General features: G+C 41.6%; 2 protein-coding genes across 3 annotated transcripts in view; one reads left to right on the top strand and one right to left on the bottom strand.

The window, feature by feature from the left end:
- Nucleotides 1–13,473, top strand: part of LOC117227903 (ankyrin repeat and BTB/POZ domain-containing protein 2) — a 48,224-nt gene that overhangs the window by 611 nt on the left and 34,140 nt on the right. The window contains exons 2-3 of one of the 2 annotated variants that reach the window (XM_033483446.2): nt 324–541; nt 11,917–12,151. In XM_033483446.2, the coding sequence (XP_033339337.1) occupies nt 11,949–12,151 (203 nt within the window). In that variant the 5' untranslated portion in view covers nt 324–541; nt 11,917–11,948. Of the gene's footprint in view, nt 1–31; nt 542–11,916; nt 12,152–13,473 lie in introns of those variants that run through there. The other variant, XM_033483445.2, reaches the window with a different exon arrangement.
- Arl1 (ADP ribosylation factor-like 1) overlaps nt 1–13,473 on the bottom strand; it is a 30,077-nt gene that overhangs the window by 4,094 nt on the left and 12,510 nt on the right. The window lies entirely within an intron of this gene.

Here is a 13,473-nt window from a genome sequence, read left to right as displayed (position 1 = left end):
TTTTTTTTTTTTTTTTTGGTAGACTGGACCGAAAGTGGTTCTGCTGGGATGCTGCACAAACGCGGCGCCTGTGTTGCCAGTAATTGACAGCTGCCGAAAAGCGGCGACTCGTTGTACGTGTGCGCGGATATTTCGTCCTCGTAACGAGACACGGCCGATACGGTTCGTGCCGTAAACATTTCAAACGAGACCGCGATCAGGCGAGAGCCGTTTTTCGTATTTGTTATCGGGACGCGGGTATCTTCTGTCCCCGATGCATTATGTATTTGCGCCAACCTCGTCGTCCGCGGACCACCGTTTAAAACGACCCAGTGTGTTTACAGTTTCGTGAGACGTGTTCTGGTGCGCTTTTCACCGCGGTCATGTAATACTTTCGTCCGCGGAGGCCTCTTCGACCGAGCTGACCGTCCACCAGGATGCGAATGCGATATTCCATCGGAAAGTGAAGTTTCTGTTAAAACCTTGTCAAGTGTCTGTCGAGGGACCGTCATGCCGAGGATCTACATATGTTTGGACCTACCAGCACGTTGAAGCAACCTTGGTAAGTCATGTACCAAATTTCCGTATCATTTATAAAGATCGCGGATCCCGATGGAGTTCTAATACGTGTGCAAATTCAGTTGTTGTTCTAAGTTCAAATAATTGTAATCGAAATAGTAAAAATAAAGTCGACAGCTATCGTTAAGACTTACGACATAGATGTCTTCCGGAAAACACAATACACAATGAAAATGAGTATTTTTCACCACGTGGTTCGGAAAATCGAAAAATCGTTCAGTTTGGAATGAAATAGCACGAAAATTCAGCGAGTTTCGTGATATAAAACGTCGAGAACGGACAAACGATCACGATCGTTTATGTTAGAAAGTTCGCGGACTCTAGCTTCGAACAAACGGCGGGAACCGGTTTTCCCGAAAAACCGATTTTTCTTGGTGCGCCCGCGGGCGACGAGCACCGCGTCCGGACGGGTTCGGACATGTTCGAGATGGCGAGGACAGTCCCAACGGGAACGACAATGTGAATCTGTGAGGAACGATTTGGGCCTCTTTTCTAAGGATTTACAGCTAACCGGTTACCGCGTAGGTTGCGAGAGTCTCGTTTGATAGATCGTGGATCCTCCTCGGACTTTCGCCCGATCGGTGACGTATCAAGGGAGACATCGATACAGGCAAATATCATTTCCGGCAACGAGCAGACTCGTATAAATCAATCTGTACAGGCCGTACATCGTAATAATCTCGAGCTTAGATAATGTATCTCGATGAAATCAGCTGTCCAGGTCATCTGTACTAATAAGTTCGAACCTGTTTCCGATCTGTGTATGCGTACATGTGGCCGCGTCCCAAAACGAACGAGAAACATCGACGACACTCTCACGATCAAAAAGTGTCGCGATAAGAGAGCCACGAATATCGAACATCTCCGACCAACGCAACGGGGGCATAAATCGAAACCGGTAGCAATATTCGGGCCGGGAATCGTACGGGTTACGCGCGACGCCGAATCGTATTCACGGTGATCGTCCGGGCGATCGTAAACACGATGCCCGATATCGTAAACCTAGCCAGCCGCGTCATACGAATGCTTACGCCGCGTGTGCGTGCTTATTAAATCGTCGGCCGTTTACGTGCACGATCCGCGGCATCCCGCGATCTTCCGACCCGTAACGATCTTGTAAATCGCGCTGATCCACGGCCCCTAGTGTATATACCGTTTACACGCGTTCATCGTCTATTTTTCTACGGAAGAAATCCGGGATGCGTGGACGCATTACCTGTCCACCCCGCTTCACATGTCCGGAGCGTAGCGTGCATCGTTATGCAAATTCATGTTTCTGCAGCACGAGTTCGTGAACCGTGACTGTTTCTAGGTTACAGGTGGCTTTTTCTGGTGTCAGAAAGAGATCTCTTCGTTAGCTCTGAACGAAGTGGGACCGACCGCCGGGAAACCCTATTGAGAAACGAACTATAGGAAATATAGTACCGTTCTTGGTCAAATGTGTATCGGCAGATAATTCTGTTTCTTTATCAGAATTACTATCGGGCTTCGAAACAGTTAAAAAAAGCAGTTTAAGTTGGCTATTCTTAAATCCGAACGAGTCAAAGTTCGAACAGTTCGGACGACGTTCTGACTGATATTTCAAACTGATATGTCACAGATGATCCGACTAAAATAGCAATACTTTGATGGTTCGACTGACTTAGAGTTCTGAATTGGTAAGGTTCTAGAAGCATTTCGAGCTTGGACCATCCGGAACATCTTTCCCCGTGAACTCCCCGGTTAATTTTCAAAGCGAATTCGGTCAATTCTGATGGGACTATTAAAACATTCGGTGGCCTCCTGTACCCCTGAAAGAGTTAACGCTCTTGTGATGACGGCCTAAGAGGGACATCTGGTGGGGGTTAGAAAGAGGTCGGGGGTGGGGGTATAGAGTAAGACAACGCGGAGAAAGATAGAAAGAGGAAGGTATAGCAAGGAGGACAGAGGGAGGGAGAAAGAGAAGAGAGGAGAGAGATGGGAATACACGATATAGGTTTCGGTTTGGGCAGCCGTTGGAATGCGGTGGCCGCGGGGCGGACGCACGGCCGTGCGCCATGCCATGCCATACCATGCCATACCATACCATAGCACCGGCGTATGGCGTATGTACGAACATTCAATGCCGTAAAGGATCCAGCGCCGCGTCCAGCGCATTCCGCGCCCTTGGCTGAATTCGTACTTTTGTTTACGCCCACGTGCTCGCCTTCCTTCCAACACGAATTTTCACCTGGCCTCTGTCAAATCACGACCTCTATCCACCCCCACCCTGTTCATTATTTTCACTGTCGCGACCTGCCGTGCCGACCTGCGCACACGAGGTCCTATTGAGCTATAAGACACTTCTTTCTGCGTCGCGCACCGTGTCAGAATCTTCAATAGCTGGACTGAATGCTGGATCATTTTTTATACAATTTTTGTTGCATATACTTAACCCTACCGAACGATACATGCATACTGGGCCGGCTAAGTCCATGCATTTCATTGTTTGAACAGAACAAGATGGGATAAAGGGTGGAAATTTACTTAATTCATTGTCAAGGGGGAATTCCTTTTGCAGCTCCTCCAAAAACGAATTCCACATCGCTTACACATCAATTCCAGAAAACGAACTCCGTCTCCTCGCATCCCTTAGAATTAGTCATCCAAGTGGACAAAGAATTGTGACGCATCACGGTAACTGATGCTTCCACCACTTTTAACATCTACCATGCGTGCACGCGGGATCACAAAATTCTAAAAAATCAGAGAGATCGCAATTTAAATTCGCACAATTCATAGACAATGATGCCCGAGAACAAGCGTCCTGACTCTAATTAAGAATTAACCTGGCGATTGTGTTTCTCTCACGACACGATCTGTGCATAATAGTTGCAACCAACGATCTATTTCTACGAAAAAAAAAAGAAGAACTCGCTCAAAGATTTACTAAATATTCTTCTGCACCTTGCGTTTCTCGCGACTGCCGCTCGAGGCTACTGCCAGCTCCGGGAAGTACCAAAATGAAGAGGCCGAAAAATAACTTGACAGAAAAAGAAGGTCCGATGTCTCCGGTGAGTGCAAAGGGTTAATTGGTCTCGCGGTGGGTCGGTGCATTTTAATATGCATCCGCGCGTCAATCCCGCTGATGCACTTTTACTTCTGTTTTGAGCGTTCCCCTTTCGTTAGGCCCCCGGATCCCTCCCGGACATTGTAGCAGCACGGGGACAGGGCCCAGCGTTGCTCCCTTCTGACGAGGGGTGGGGAGGGCCCTTCCGTGCAATTACTCCGGCTGGCAGCCAAAGTGCTTCCTTAAGCGTGCATATCAAGAACAGACTGGACCCCCTTCGCGCCCCCTTCGCGCCCCCGTTTCTTCATAAAGTGAAAGCACGCGCGCAATGCCGGCTGCCCTTTCGTAGAATTTTCATCCACGCGATGCTCTCGCGGGTATGCCAGGCATTCCCCAGGATCCGCCGAGTGTTTTTACCGTTCCGGGGCTTTTTTACGACTATGTAACTGTTTTCCCCCCTTTCTCCTCCGACTTCGGAAATCCTCCCCGCCTTGTTCCCACGCTTATCCGAGGCACTTTCGCCACCCCCGTTGATTTCCTCCCGACTTTTCATCGCCACCATACTGTACCAATCCCTTGGAACTCTTTAACTCTAGAGATTTTAATTTCCTAATTTTGTTTTTGCTGATATACAGTGGGTCATCAGACTTCGTGAAATCATTCATTAGGTTTGTAACGTCCCATGACAAATTCTTATACTCTTCCATGTTTTGCGAAAACCGCGCTGTAATTATTATTTAACGCATAACAGTCTACTTAAGCGTTTCTAATTGATTATTAGACTGCAGATTTTAACGCAGAATAAAAATTACCTGTCTCAAAAGAATGTAAACTAAGTAAAACATTTTTTCTTCAATCATCTTGGTACAGTGAAAGTAATATAATAATATAATAATAATAATATTAAAGGTGCTCAATTTCGTCACGAATGTATACAATCTGAAACGTGTGCCATGATGAATTAATTTGTGCCTGCCAAGGTCACACGCAAGGTTAGAAATGAAAGAAATATTTCGTATTCTGTTTGCAACAATTTCTGGACCAGATTTCTTTGTAAATAACAGTTCTAACGGTTTCTATTTTAAGATATCGAACAAGCTGTTTTGAATCATTTTCAGAATTCATAGAACGAACCGCAATGGAAGTAACTGTTCAGCATGACATGCGGCAGTACGAAAATTGTTCGCGAATCCACCGAACGCCCACGCGATCAAATAAAATATAATTCGCATGATTGACTGAACGAGCTTCGCGATCCCTCCGCCCGCTGAATTATGCGTTCGCTTATGCCATTCCTCAAAGGGTTAATCGAAGTGCACTACCAAGTACTGCTATCCACTTATGCAACCGGCTACCGCGCCCACTCGTGTTTACTCCTGCGCATCGACGCGCTTGGTGATCACGGACTGAAGATGATCCTCATGCGAATTGACGATCATCGTCACATTTATCTTGCAACGTTCGGACCACCTCCGGTTATCAGCACGCTATCGTCTTTCAAAAATTTCCATAGGAATCTAAAGCAGGCAACATTCTTATGACCGCGGATCAAAATCAAGCGAAATGTGACTAATAAGAAAACGTTTTGGGTTGATGGTATTTTCACCTTAAAACTGTCTTTCAGTGAATAATAAGATAAATATTATTCAGAAGATAGTTACGACATGCTTTTAAAGTTTGAACATAAAAATTCAGAATCCTAATTCTAATTATTCTAAAAACAAATTTTATAAAAACTAAAAATACTTCTATCATAGATGTATACAAGATTTTTTTAACTTAACATATACATTGGATCACAAAAGTGTTCCTACACCTTTTAAAACGTAATAACCTTTTTAAAATTTGACTAAACGACTTGAATGTTTTTTATATGGTAGAAGGAATTAATCTACTAGACGATGACTAAGATGCCATTTTTTAATTTTGCTATTACTTGGAATGACAAAAAAAAATAAAATACTATCATTTTTAACTTTTTTATCCGAACCTGTAAAAAATTTTTAAAAAACGTCTTCCGTAGATCTCATATGCATGCTGAAAATTTGATCAAAATCGGTTAACCCAGAGTCGAGTTACAGGCGTTGAAAGATTTTAAAAAACTGCAGATTTCTTCCATTTTTTGATCGAAATTATCATAAAACTGCAATTTCTGCCACCTTTGATTTGTTGTATTTAACTCATAACAACGTCAACTGATTTCACTAAACTTTTCACAATGCATATAAGTTACCGAGATCTACGAGAGGCATTTTTTCAATTTCCGTTATAGGCTCAGATAAAAAAGTTAAACAACGAGAGTTTTTTATTTTCTTTCGTCATTCTAAGCAATAAAATTCAAGTCACTTAATACAGTTTCAAAAAAGTTTTTGCGTTTTACGAGAGGCATTTTTTAAATTTCCGCTATAGGCTCAGATAAAAAAGTTAAACAACGAGAGTTTTTTATTTTCTTTCGTCATTCTAAGCAATAAAATTCAAGTCACTTAGTACAGTTTTAAAAAAGTTTTTGCGTTTTAGAAGGTGTACGAACACTTTTGCGAGTCACTCAAAACTTTTCTAGTCCCTAAATTTTCAAAACTGGTGTTTTGAAATATCCAAAAGTGGTGTCTAAGCTAATATCCGATTTCGCATGTGTTTATTTCAATTGGACAAAAGTAATCCAAGAGTCCAATACTTTCTATTAAAATCCAAATTAGAATCCAATTCTTTCTATTAAAATTTCGAGTGTCTCTCCCTATCACCGAAAGGTATCGTTCGACTTCTCGTGCTTCAACAGAGGAGGGCACGAAGTCCTACTTCAGGATTCGCTTCACGTTTCACTTTGCGCTCCTTTTATTTCCAGATCCGTTGCCAGTTCAGGCTTCCACTACTCCCGATTACAAAATGGCCGGGCCTTTTATAGACAAATAAGCCTTCCACCGACTTTGTCGCGTGGATAATTGCCTGTTTGGTCACCATCTCTCCGCGTCAGTTTAGAACTTTATTTCTCCTGTAGCCGCGTATTGAACGTTGCAAAATAGTGCTAAGAATGTTTTATTAATACTTTCCTTATAGTGCACCTGGTGTACACTGCGACACAAAGATGCAACGTCGAAATGTTCCCATTAGATTGCACAGTCAAGCTGCATTTTATGCAGTTATTCGATCGCAATTGACTGTATGCGAGTAGAGCATAATATTCGACGTAATTCTTATTTTATTTCGATGTTCAATTCTCCTCTATAACATTTAACACGATCTTTAATCACGCAAAATGGCACATTGCGTCGCTTCTTGCATTCGAAACTTCTTAACGCAAAAAGTTTTACACGAATACAAACGGATGTCTGGAGAACAGATTACCTGAAACGGACTTTGCCAGAATTAATAACCGGGAAGATCCGAGGCCAGTCTCCCCGAACCAAGCACGTAAACTACTTAAATATACTCGTGAACGATCTAACGCGTTATCGATCTCCGCACGCAGCTCGGCGGACAGGAAGCATAAAAGATCAGCTCGCGAGGATCGTTTTCCCTAATCCGTCGTTCTTTCTAAAAGAGAAAATGCTCCGATGCAAATGAGCCGTCCGACGATTTCTCGGAAAGAAGAAAAAAAAAAGATAAAGAAGCTACGAGGGTATAATAAATCGCGGTCAAATAGCGAATCGTAAAACGAGAGAACTAGTCGATCATTCGCGTAGAGGAGCACGGTAGAAAAAACCGAATGGAATGGAGAAAAACACGTGATAACACGGTCTATATAAGCGGGACAGCTTCTCGTTCCCCGTAGAGAAAAAAGTCGCTCGAACCGGGATCGTTGAACGGATCGAGCGTGTCTCAATCCTCGCCCAACAAAGTGGAGGATCACGCGGCGTCCTCGATCTTCGCTGACACAGACTCCGCCGGAATGATTCGTGCCGTTCCAGGCGATGCCGGCGAACGCCGCCGTAGGAATGAAATTTGTTCGCGCTTGTGCACGGACGACCGAGCACAGCGGTAATTATCGCTGAAAGTCCGTCATCTAGGTGATCGAGGTCTGCACGCTTGCCAGCAACTGATTGAAAACCAGTTATAGAGCGGTTCGCCTCCAGGGACGGCTGACGAGCGGTGTGCAGCGGGGGCCGGGGAGGGGTCGAAATGAGAAAATTAAAGAGACGCCGTTGCGGGATCTGTTTCCGCGATCTTTGCCATGTTACGAAGTGGCGGATCTGCTACTTTGATCGCAAGAAGTACGCATGGTTTTATGCTGCGGCTCCGGAGAAACGTGTCGCCGATATTCGAACTGATGTAATCCCCTTAAAACGAGGCGTTTAACGATAAACTTGGACTCATTTTAAAGCTCCGAGCTTTCTATTTTTGCCGCGTATCGTTTCATTGCTCGTTCGTTTCTTTGCGACATACTTCTGCGTAATGATGTAGCAGCTGAGAAACCGGAGGCATGCCCTTTTTCGAAATGTTGCCGATTGTAACGGGTGTAATTACATCGGAGAATTTTTCTTGTCGATTATACTAATGCGAATTTGAAGATTGGAACCTCGGTGTTACGATGAGCCCCTGAACTTTGGTGTACGATTTTCTTTTTGGAGGGAACGAGAGCTTGAAGCAGGCGATACACTAGACTTGGCGCTCTGGTGACTTCAACGTCGGGTGAGGAACCATCGTCGCAGACTGTGATGCTCGAGGCACAAAATCATTTCTTTTCATGCCATTCCAATGTTATTTATCGCATTCGATACTTAAGCAACAACCATTAAAATTGTGCAAGCTTTAAATAATTTATTTAAACAGTTCGTATAACCCATAAAGATTAAGGCATGAATTTTTAAATCGAGACAAATCATTATGCGATTCGTACATGAAACACATGATAGTTTTTTATGATCATACAAAATATACAACAGACAATATTTTGAACGTTGTATTTAATAGATTTACTTAACGATGAATGAACTTTGTCTTTAACCATTTCTCACATAATACTGAGTCAGATATCGTACGTAATCGACTTAATTTCAAATCGAAATAAAATTCGATTCTCTAGTTACCAATTTTTGAACATTACAATAACTATCTATGTAAGGAAGTCCTTATCGCTTTTACTCGGAAGGAAGTCCTTCAGCAAGCGATGGATCGTTTGAAAGCCTGAAACACGCGTAACAATGTTCAATAAAAATTGTTTCGGATTGCACGGAGATAGATCCATTGAAAATCCTTGGTATGGGCGTGCGTACGTGAGAATTATGAACGGAATTCCACAGTAAAAGGAACGAAAGTTGGCTCCGATTGGTCGCGCGCGAAGCAACTTTTTCTTTCGGAGCACCGCGCCGCCATTGCTACATATTTCATTAGGCGAGGATCAAACGGAATGTAGGCTGTCGGTATAATAGGCAGCTCGCGGTTCGTATGAATGAAAGCAAAGGCGTAGAAATTCGTACGATGCGCTCCCTCCGCCAGAAGAAACCGTGGCGATTGGGAAAATCTTTTGAAGGAAAGTAATTGCTCTGCGAGAACTTTCTCGGGCCCGAAGGTCATTAACGGGCGGCTGGATGATTCCGAGAGTAATTAGCGGGCCGCGATAGGATCGCTGCTTCTGGCAGGAAACAATTATTTGTCTATTTATTCGTGGAGCGTTCGTTGTCGCACGAACGGCGTTAATTAGACCCGGGAAACCCGGCGTGGAATAACAACGGAATCCTTCAGAATGGAAGAAAAAAAATGTCCCGTGACTGTTCGACAGCTTTTTGTCCATCAAGATTCGCTCGAATTTTCTCCGGCGAGACAGCAGCATCATGCTTCCGACGATGACTCGTGATCGACTAGATCCAAAGAGAAAATTTTGTTCGTTCAAGTTTTCGCAATTATTTCTTCCGATTTTCTCAGTTTAAAATTCTGTACTGTTCCGTAAAATTATTCTTTCCATTTTTCTGCGTGATCAACATTTCTTTCAATTTTCAAAGTTATTCCCCGTGATCGTTTCTTCTCAATTTTCGAAGTTGAAAGTTGCTCCTCACGATCGTTTCTTTTGATCTTCTCCGGTTTCGTACTTCCTGTATTGTTTGTTACAATTGTTTCTCTTAATTTTCTGTGAGATCTCCGAGCTTTGTTCCCCGCAATTACATCTTTCACTTTTCTGCGTTGTTCTTCGCGAAGCAGTTCACGAATTCCAGTAATCTGAGAAAGAAGTAATTCGCAATTACTTCCTTGAATTTCCAGCATTAATTTTCATGATTACTTCTGTTGATTCTCTGCGATACTTTCCGTGTCAATCTCATAACGGTTTCACTTCATTTCCTGCACAGTCTTCTATGCAATTATTCGGCGATATTTTTTATTTTCGTCTTCACAGTTATTTCTTCCAATTTTTTGCTTTATTCTCCGCAATCATGCTTGTTTCCCATGCTTCTTCCTTGAAGGAACGAATAAAATCTCATCCTGCTGTCTTTAAACGTTGTGTAAACGTGTTTAAACATGCACAATATTATTAAAAATACACTGCCACATTCAGAATTGCTATTGCTATAGCGAAGAAAACAAAATTTACAACCGGAAATGTGACTGTCTCTCCAAAATTAAATTTTATATAGATAACATAATTTCTCAACAGAGATGGATGGACTAGAAAGATATTTGTAGAACAGTGTTATGAATGGACTGCAGGTTTTAATGTAAAATAAAATTTGTCTACTAAGTTGATTGCAAGAGACGTAAGTATGATAAAAATGTCTTCTCCACTTTAATATCATTTGAAAGAGTTGTACATAATACAAAACTACACATTGCGACAAAACCATAAGACGCTTGCAAAAATTGCGCAAATTTCTATGTAACTTAGAAATTTATTTTTCTTTCTTTATGGATACACTCTAAAAAAACATATCGCTCAGTTATATGAAATACGTCAGCGATCTCGAAAATTGAGGTAAAAAATGTAATCATGCTACTCGATCCGCGACAAAACTATAAAACAGTCTCTAGTAAACCGGCAAACCAAACATTACGAAAAGAGATTTTTATTTCCAATTGTTATTATTAGGCATGCAGTATTTAAAGTGATATTGCGTGTGCAATAGTTTTTTAAAAAATGCAACGGAGATCAATATAATTAACAATTTAAAGAAGGAAAACTATTTAGTGCGAAAAATTGTCCATATATTAGGGAGAAGTCGTTGTATAGTTAATAACTATTTAAAAAATAAAGAAGAATATGTTAAAAAGTACCTCGGTGGTCGTCCAAGATCAACAACAACAAGACGGGTATTGAATTTGTTTCTATAAAAATGAATAGTAGAATATATGTGGATACACATACTATATTGCCTATTACCTATCGTTAATAGGTAACTATCCAAAATATGCACAAAAAACAGCTAAGCAAAAGTATATCTTTCAACATGATAACGCAGCTTTGATAACACGAGCTTATTTCGAAGATAAAAGTATAGATATTTTATCGTGACCAGCAAGATCACCGGATTTAAATAATATTAAAAATTGTTGGAGAATGCTGACTAAGGGAGTATACTCAAGAGGAATGCAGTTTAACACCATAGAAGAATTAAAAAGGATTATTGAGGATACGTGGACAAATTTGAAACAAAATACAATTAAAAAACTGTATAAATCTCTACCACAAAGAATGTTGGAAGTAGTAAAAGGGAAGGGTGAAAAAACACATTATTAAAAAGTTACAAAAAGAATTCTATGTGTTGATTTTTTACGGAATAGTGTTGTAGTCTTGTCGTTGTTGTTTCAACTATTTTGTCAATAGTTTTGCAATTGTTGTAGTTTTGACGCACCCGTTTTTCTTATAAACTATTACCATTACTGTAAAGCAGCATGAATAATGGTAAATTTTTTATGTTACTACACAAAAGAATACTCGGTATGTATACATTACAAAAACTTCGTACGTATACATGGTGTTAAGAAATGCTAGAAATTCAGGAGTGTTTTATAGTTTTGTCGTAATGTGTATTCTCGATTTTTTCTAATGTCCTCACAGTTTTTGTATTTAATCTATTTTTGTATTTAGCCTATTCATATTTTGGCCTAGTCCTACTAGGTCATACTTTTGCCAGTATCCGACAAAATGCTACAAGTGAAATTTTTAGCGAAAATGATATAAATAGTCGTCTTAAGAAAATTGTCTAAATCAAGCATGACGTACATCTTCCAAGTCTAACACTGGACGAAACATACGCGACTAATTGCCACATTCAAAAGCTAACGTCTGATCTTCAAAGGTGTCTTTTTGCACAACTATTTAATTAAGTTCTGCCTACCAAAGAATTAACGCGAATCGAGAGAGGAAGAAGGATCGATAACGACAAAATTGCATACGGTGTTCGCAGGTCTTGGATCGCAATCGGCAACGTGGTGGGCAATGAACGTCGAGCGGCCCACGATGGACGGTTGCGGTCAGCAGCCTCTGTTCTTGACCGGGACTTCCGGTTCCGCTGGGATCTCCGGTCCCCAGCAGCAATCGGTCCAAAGCGGGGCGCCCCCGGAACACTATGGGGGCCCGTTGAGCCTGAGCATCTGCATATCCGACTCCGGCCACGAGATACTCCGACCAAAGCCGCGCCGGTGAGTCTTACCCCGCCATTCTTCTTCCCCCTCCGCCTCCTCTCTCCCTTCGTTTCGTCTCTTTTTCGTTGTTTCTCGCCGGGGTCCGATCACCGCGCCGTGTGTTGTAATCGATATCGATCTTAACGAAGATCTGATTAATGGTCGCGTTCGACGGTGATCCGCTAGACCCGATAAGGATCGATTAAAGCACGGCCGTGAATCCTCATCCTCGGCCCCATCCCGCTCTTCAGCCTTTGCTGCTGGAACGTTGACCCTCGTCACGAAACTAGATATCGGGGTGTCCTCTCCGCTATGGCGGTACGAGGGACATAGCGATTCAAATACCTGGACGTTACTGTGGAAAAATGTCTGGCACTTCTCTGCGTTCCTGGGGATCCTATATTTCGATGACTAATTACCTCCCGAGCTACGTTGGAAGTGGAGGTACAGTAAATTCTCTCTAATTCGCGCTTAGATTGTACACATAAATAGACAATTTGGGAAGAGGAGATACGATTATTCGAGCCTTGCGGCACATTTTTATAGTTGCCGATTGTCAACAACTGTAAAAACGAGGTGCAAGGCTCGAATAATCGTATCTCCTCTTCCAAAATTGTCAATTTTTGTTTACGAGCTGAAGCAAAATTAGGGAGAATTTACTGCATTTTCAGAAAATGAAAGTATAATTAGCAACAATCAGGTGCCAATTAGAGAGGTATTTCTTTAGCGCGTTCAAGATACTAATCTTTGACTATGTTTTAAAATTCATTCTTAGTGTGATCGGAACGAATTTACTCGGATTTTTACAATGAATACATTCCACGCTCCTTTATAAAATTAATTTCGAAGTTAATTTACGTTACGTTGATTTTATGCGAATTTTTGAGAACGATACCGACTATTTAATACATTAAGAATTTTAGCAGTTGTTGCAACAAAATGCAGAGTTATTTTTAAAGTCATCCAATCTTTTCACGGTTTTGCACAAAATAATAATAACATTAAAATAAAGAAAATATAAATGCAGAAATCCCGAAAATTAATCAACAATTTTGCCAACAATATCTGTTAATAAATCGTACGATATAATCGTGCTTGTGTTGTACAATAATAATCAGACTGCGGATTTTATGCATTTATGACAAATATGAATACTATAATTTCTCCCTAATTCGCGCTCAGATTGCGCACCAAAATGAACAATTTGGGAAGAGGAGATATGATTATCCGAGCATTGCGCTCGTTTTTACAGTTGTTGAGAATCGGTAACTATAAGAATAATCGTATCTCCTTTTCCCAAATTGTCTATTTTTGTGCGCAATCTGAGCGCAAATTTGGGA

This window comes from Megalopta genalis, chromosome 9 (genome assembly GCF_051020955.1).
Source record: "Megalopta genalis isolate 19385.01 chromosome 9, iyMegGena1_principal, whole genome shotgun sequence".
NCBI classification, from domain to species: Eukaryota; Metazoa; Arthropoda; class Insecta; order Hymenoptera; family Halictidae; genus Megalopta; species Megalopta genalis.
The sequence above is the reverse complement of the archived record's forward strand: the minus strand, read 5'-3'. Positions and strand labels throughout refer to the sequence as shown.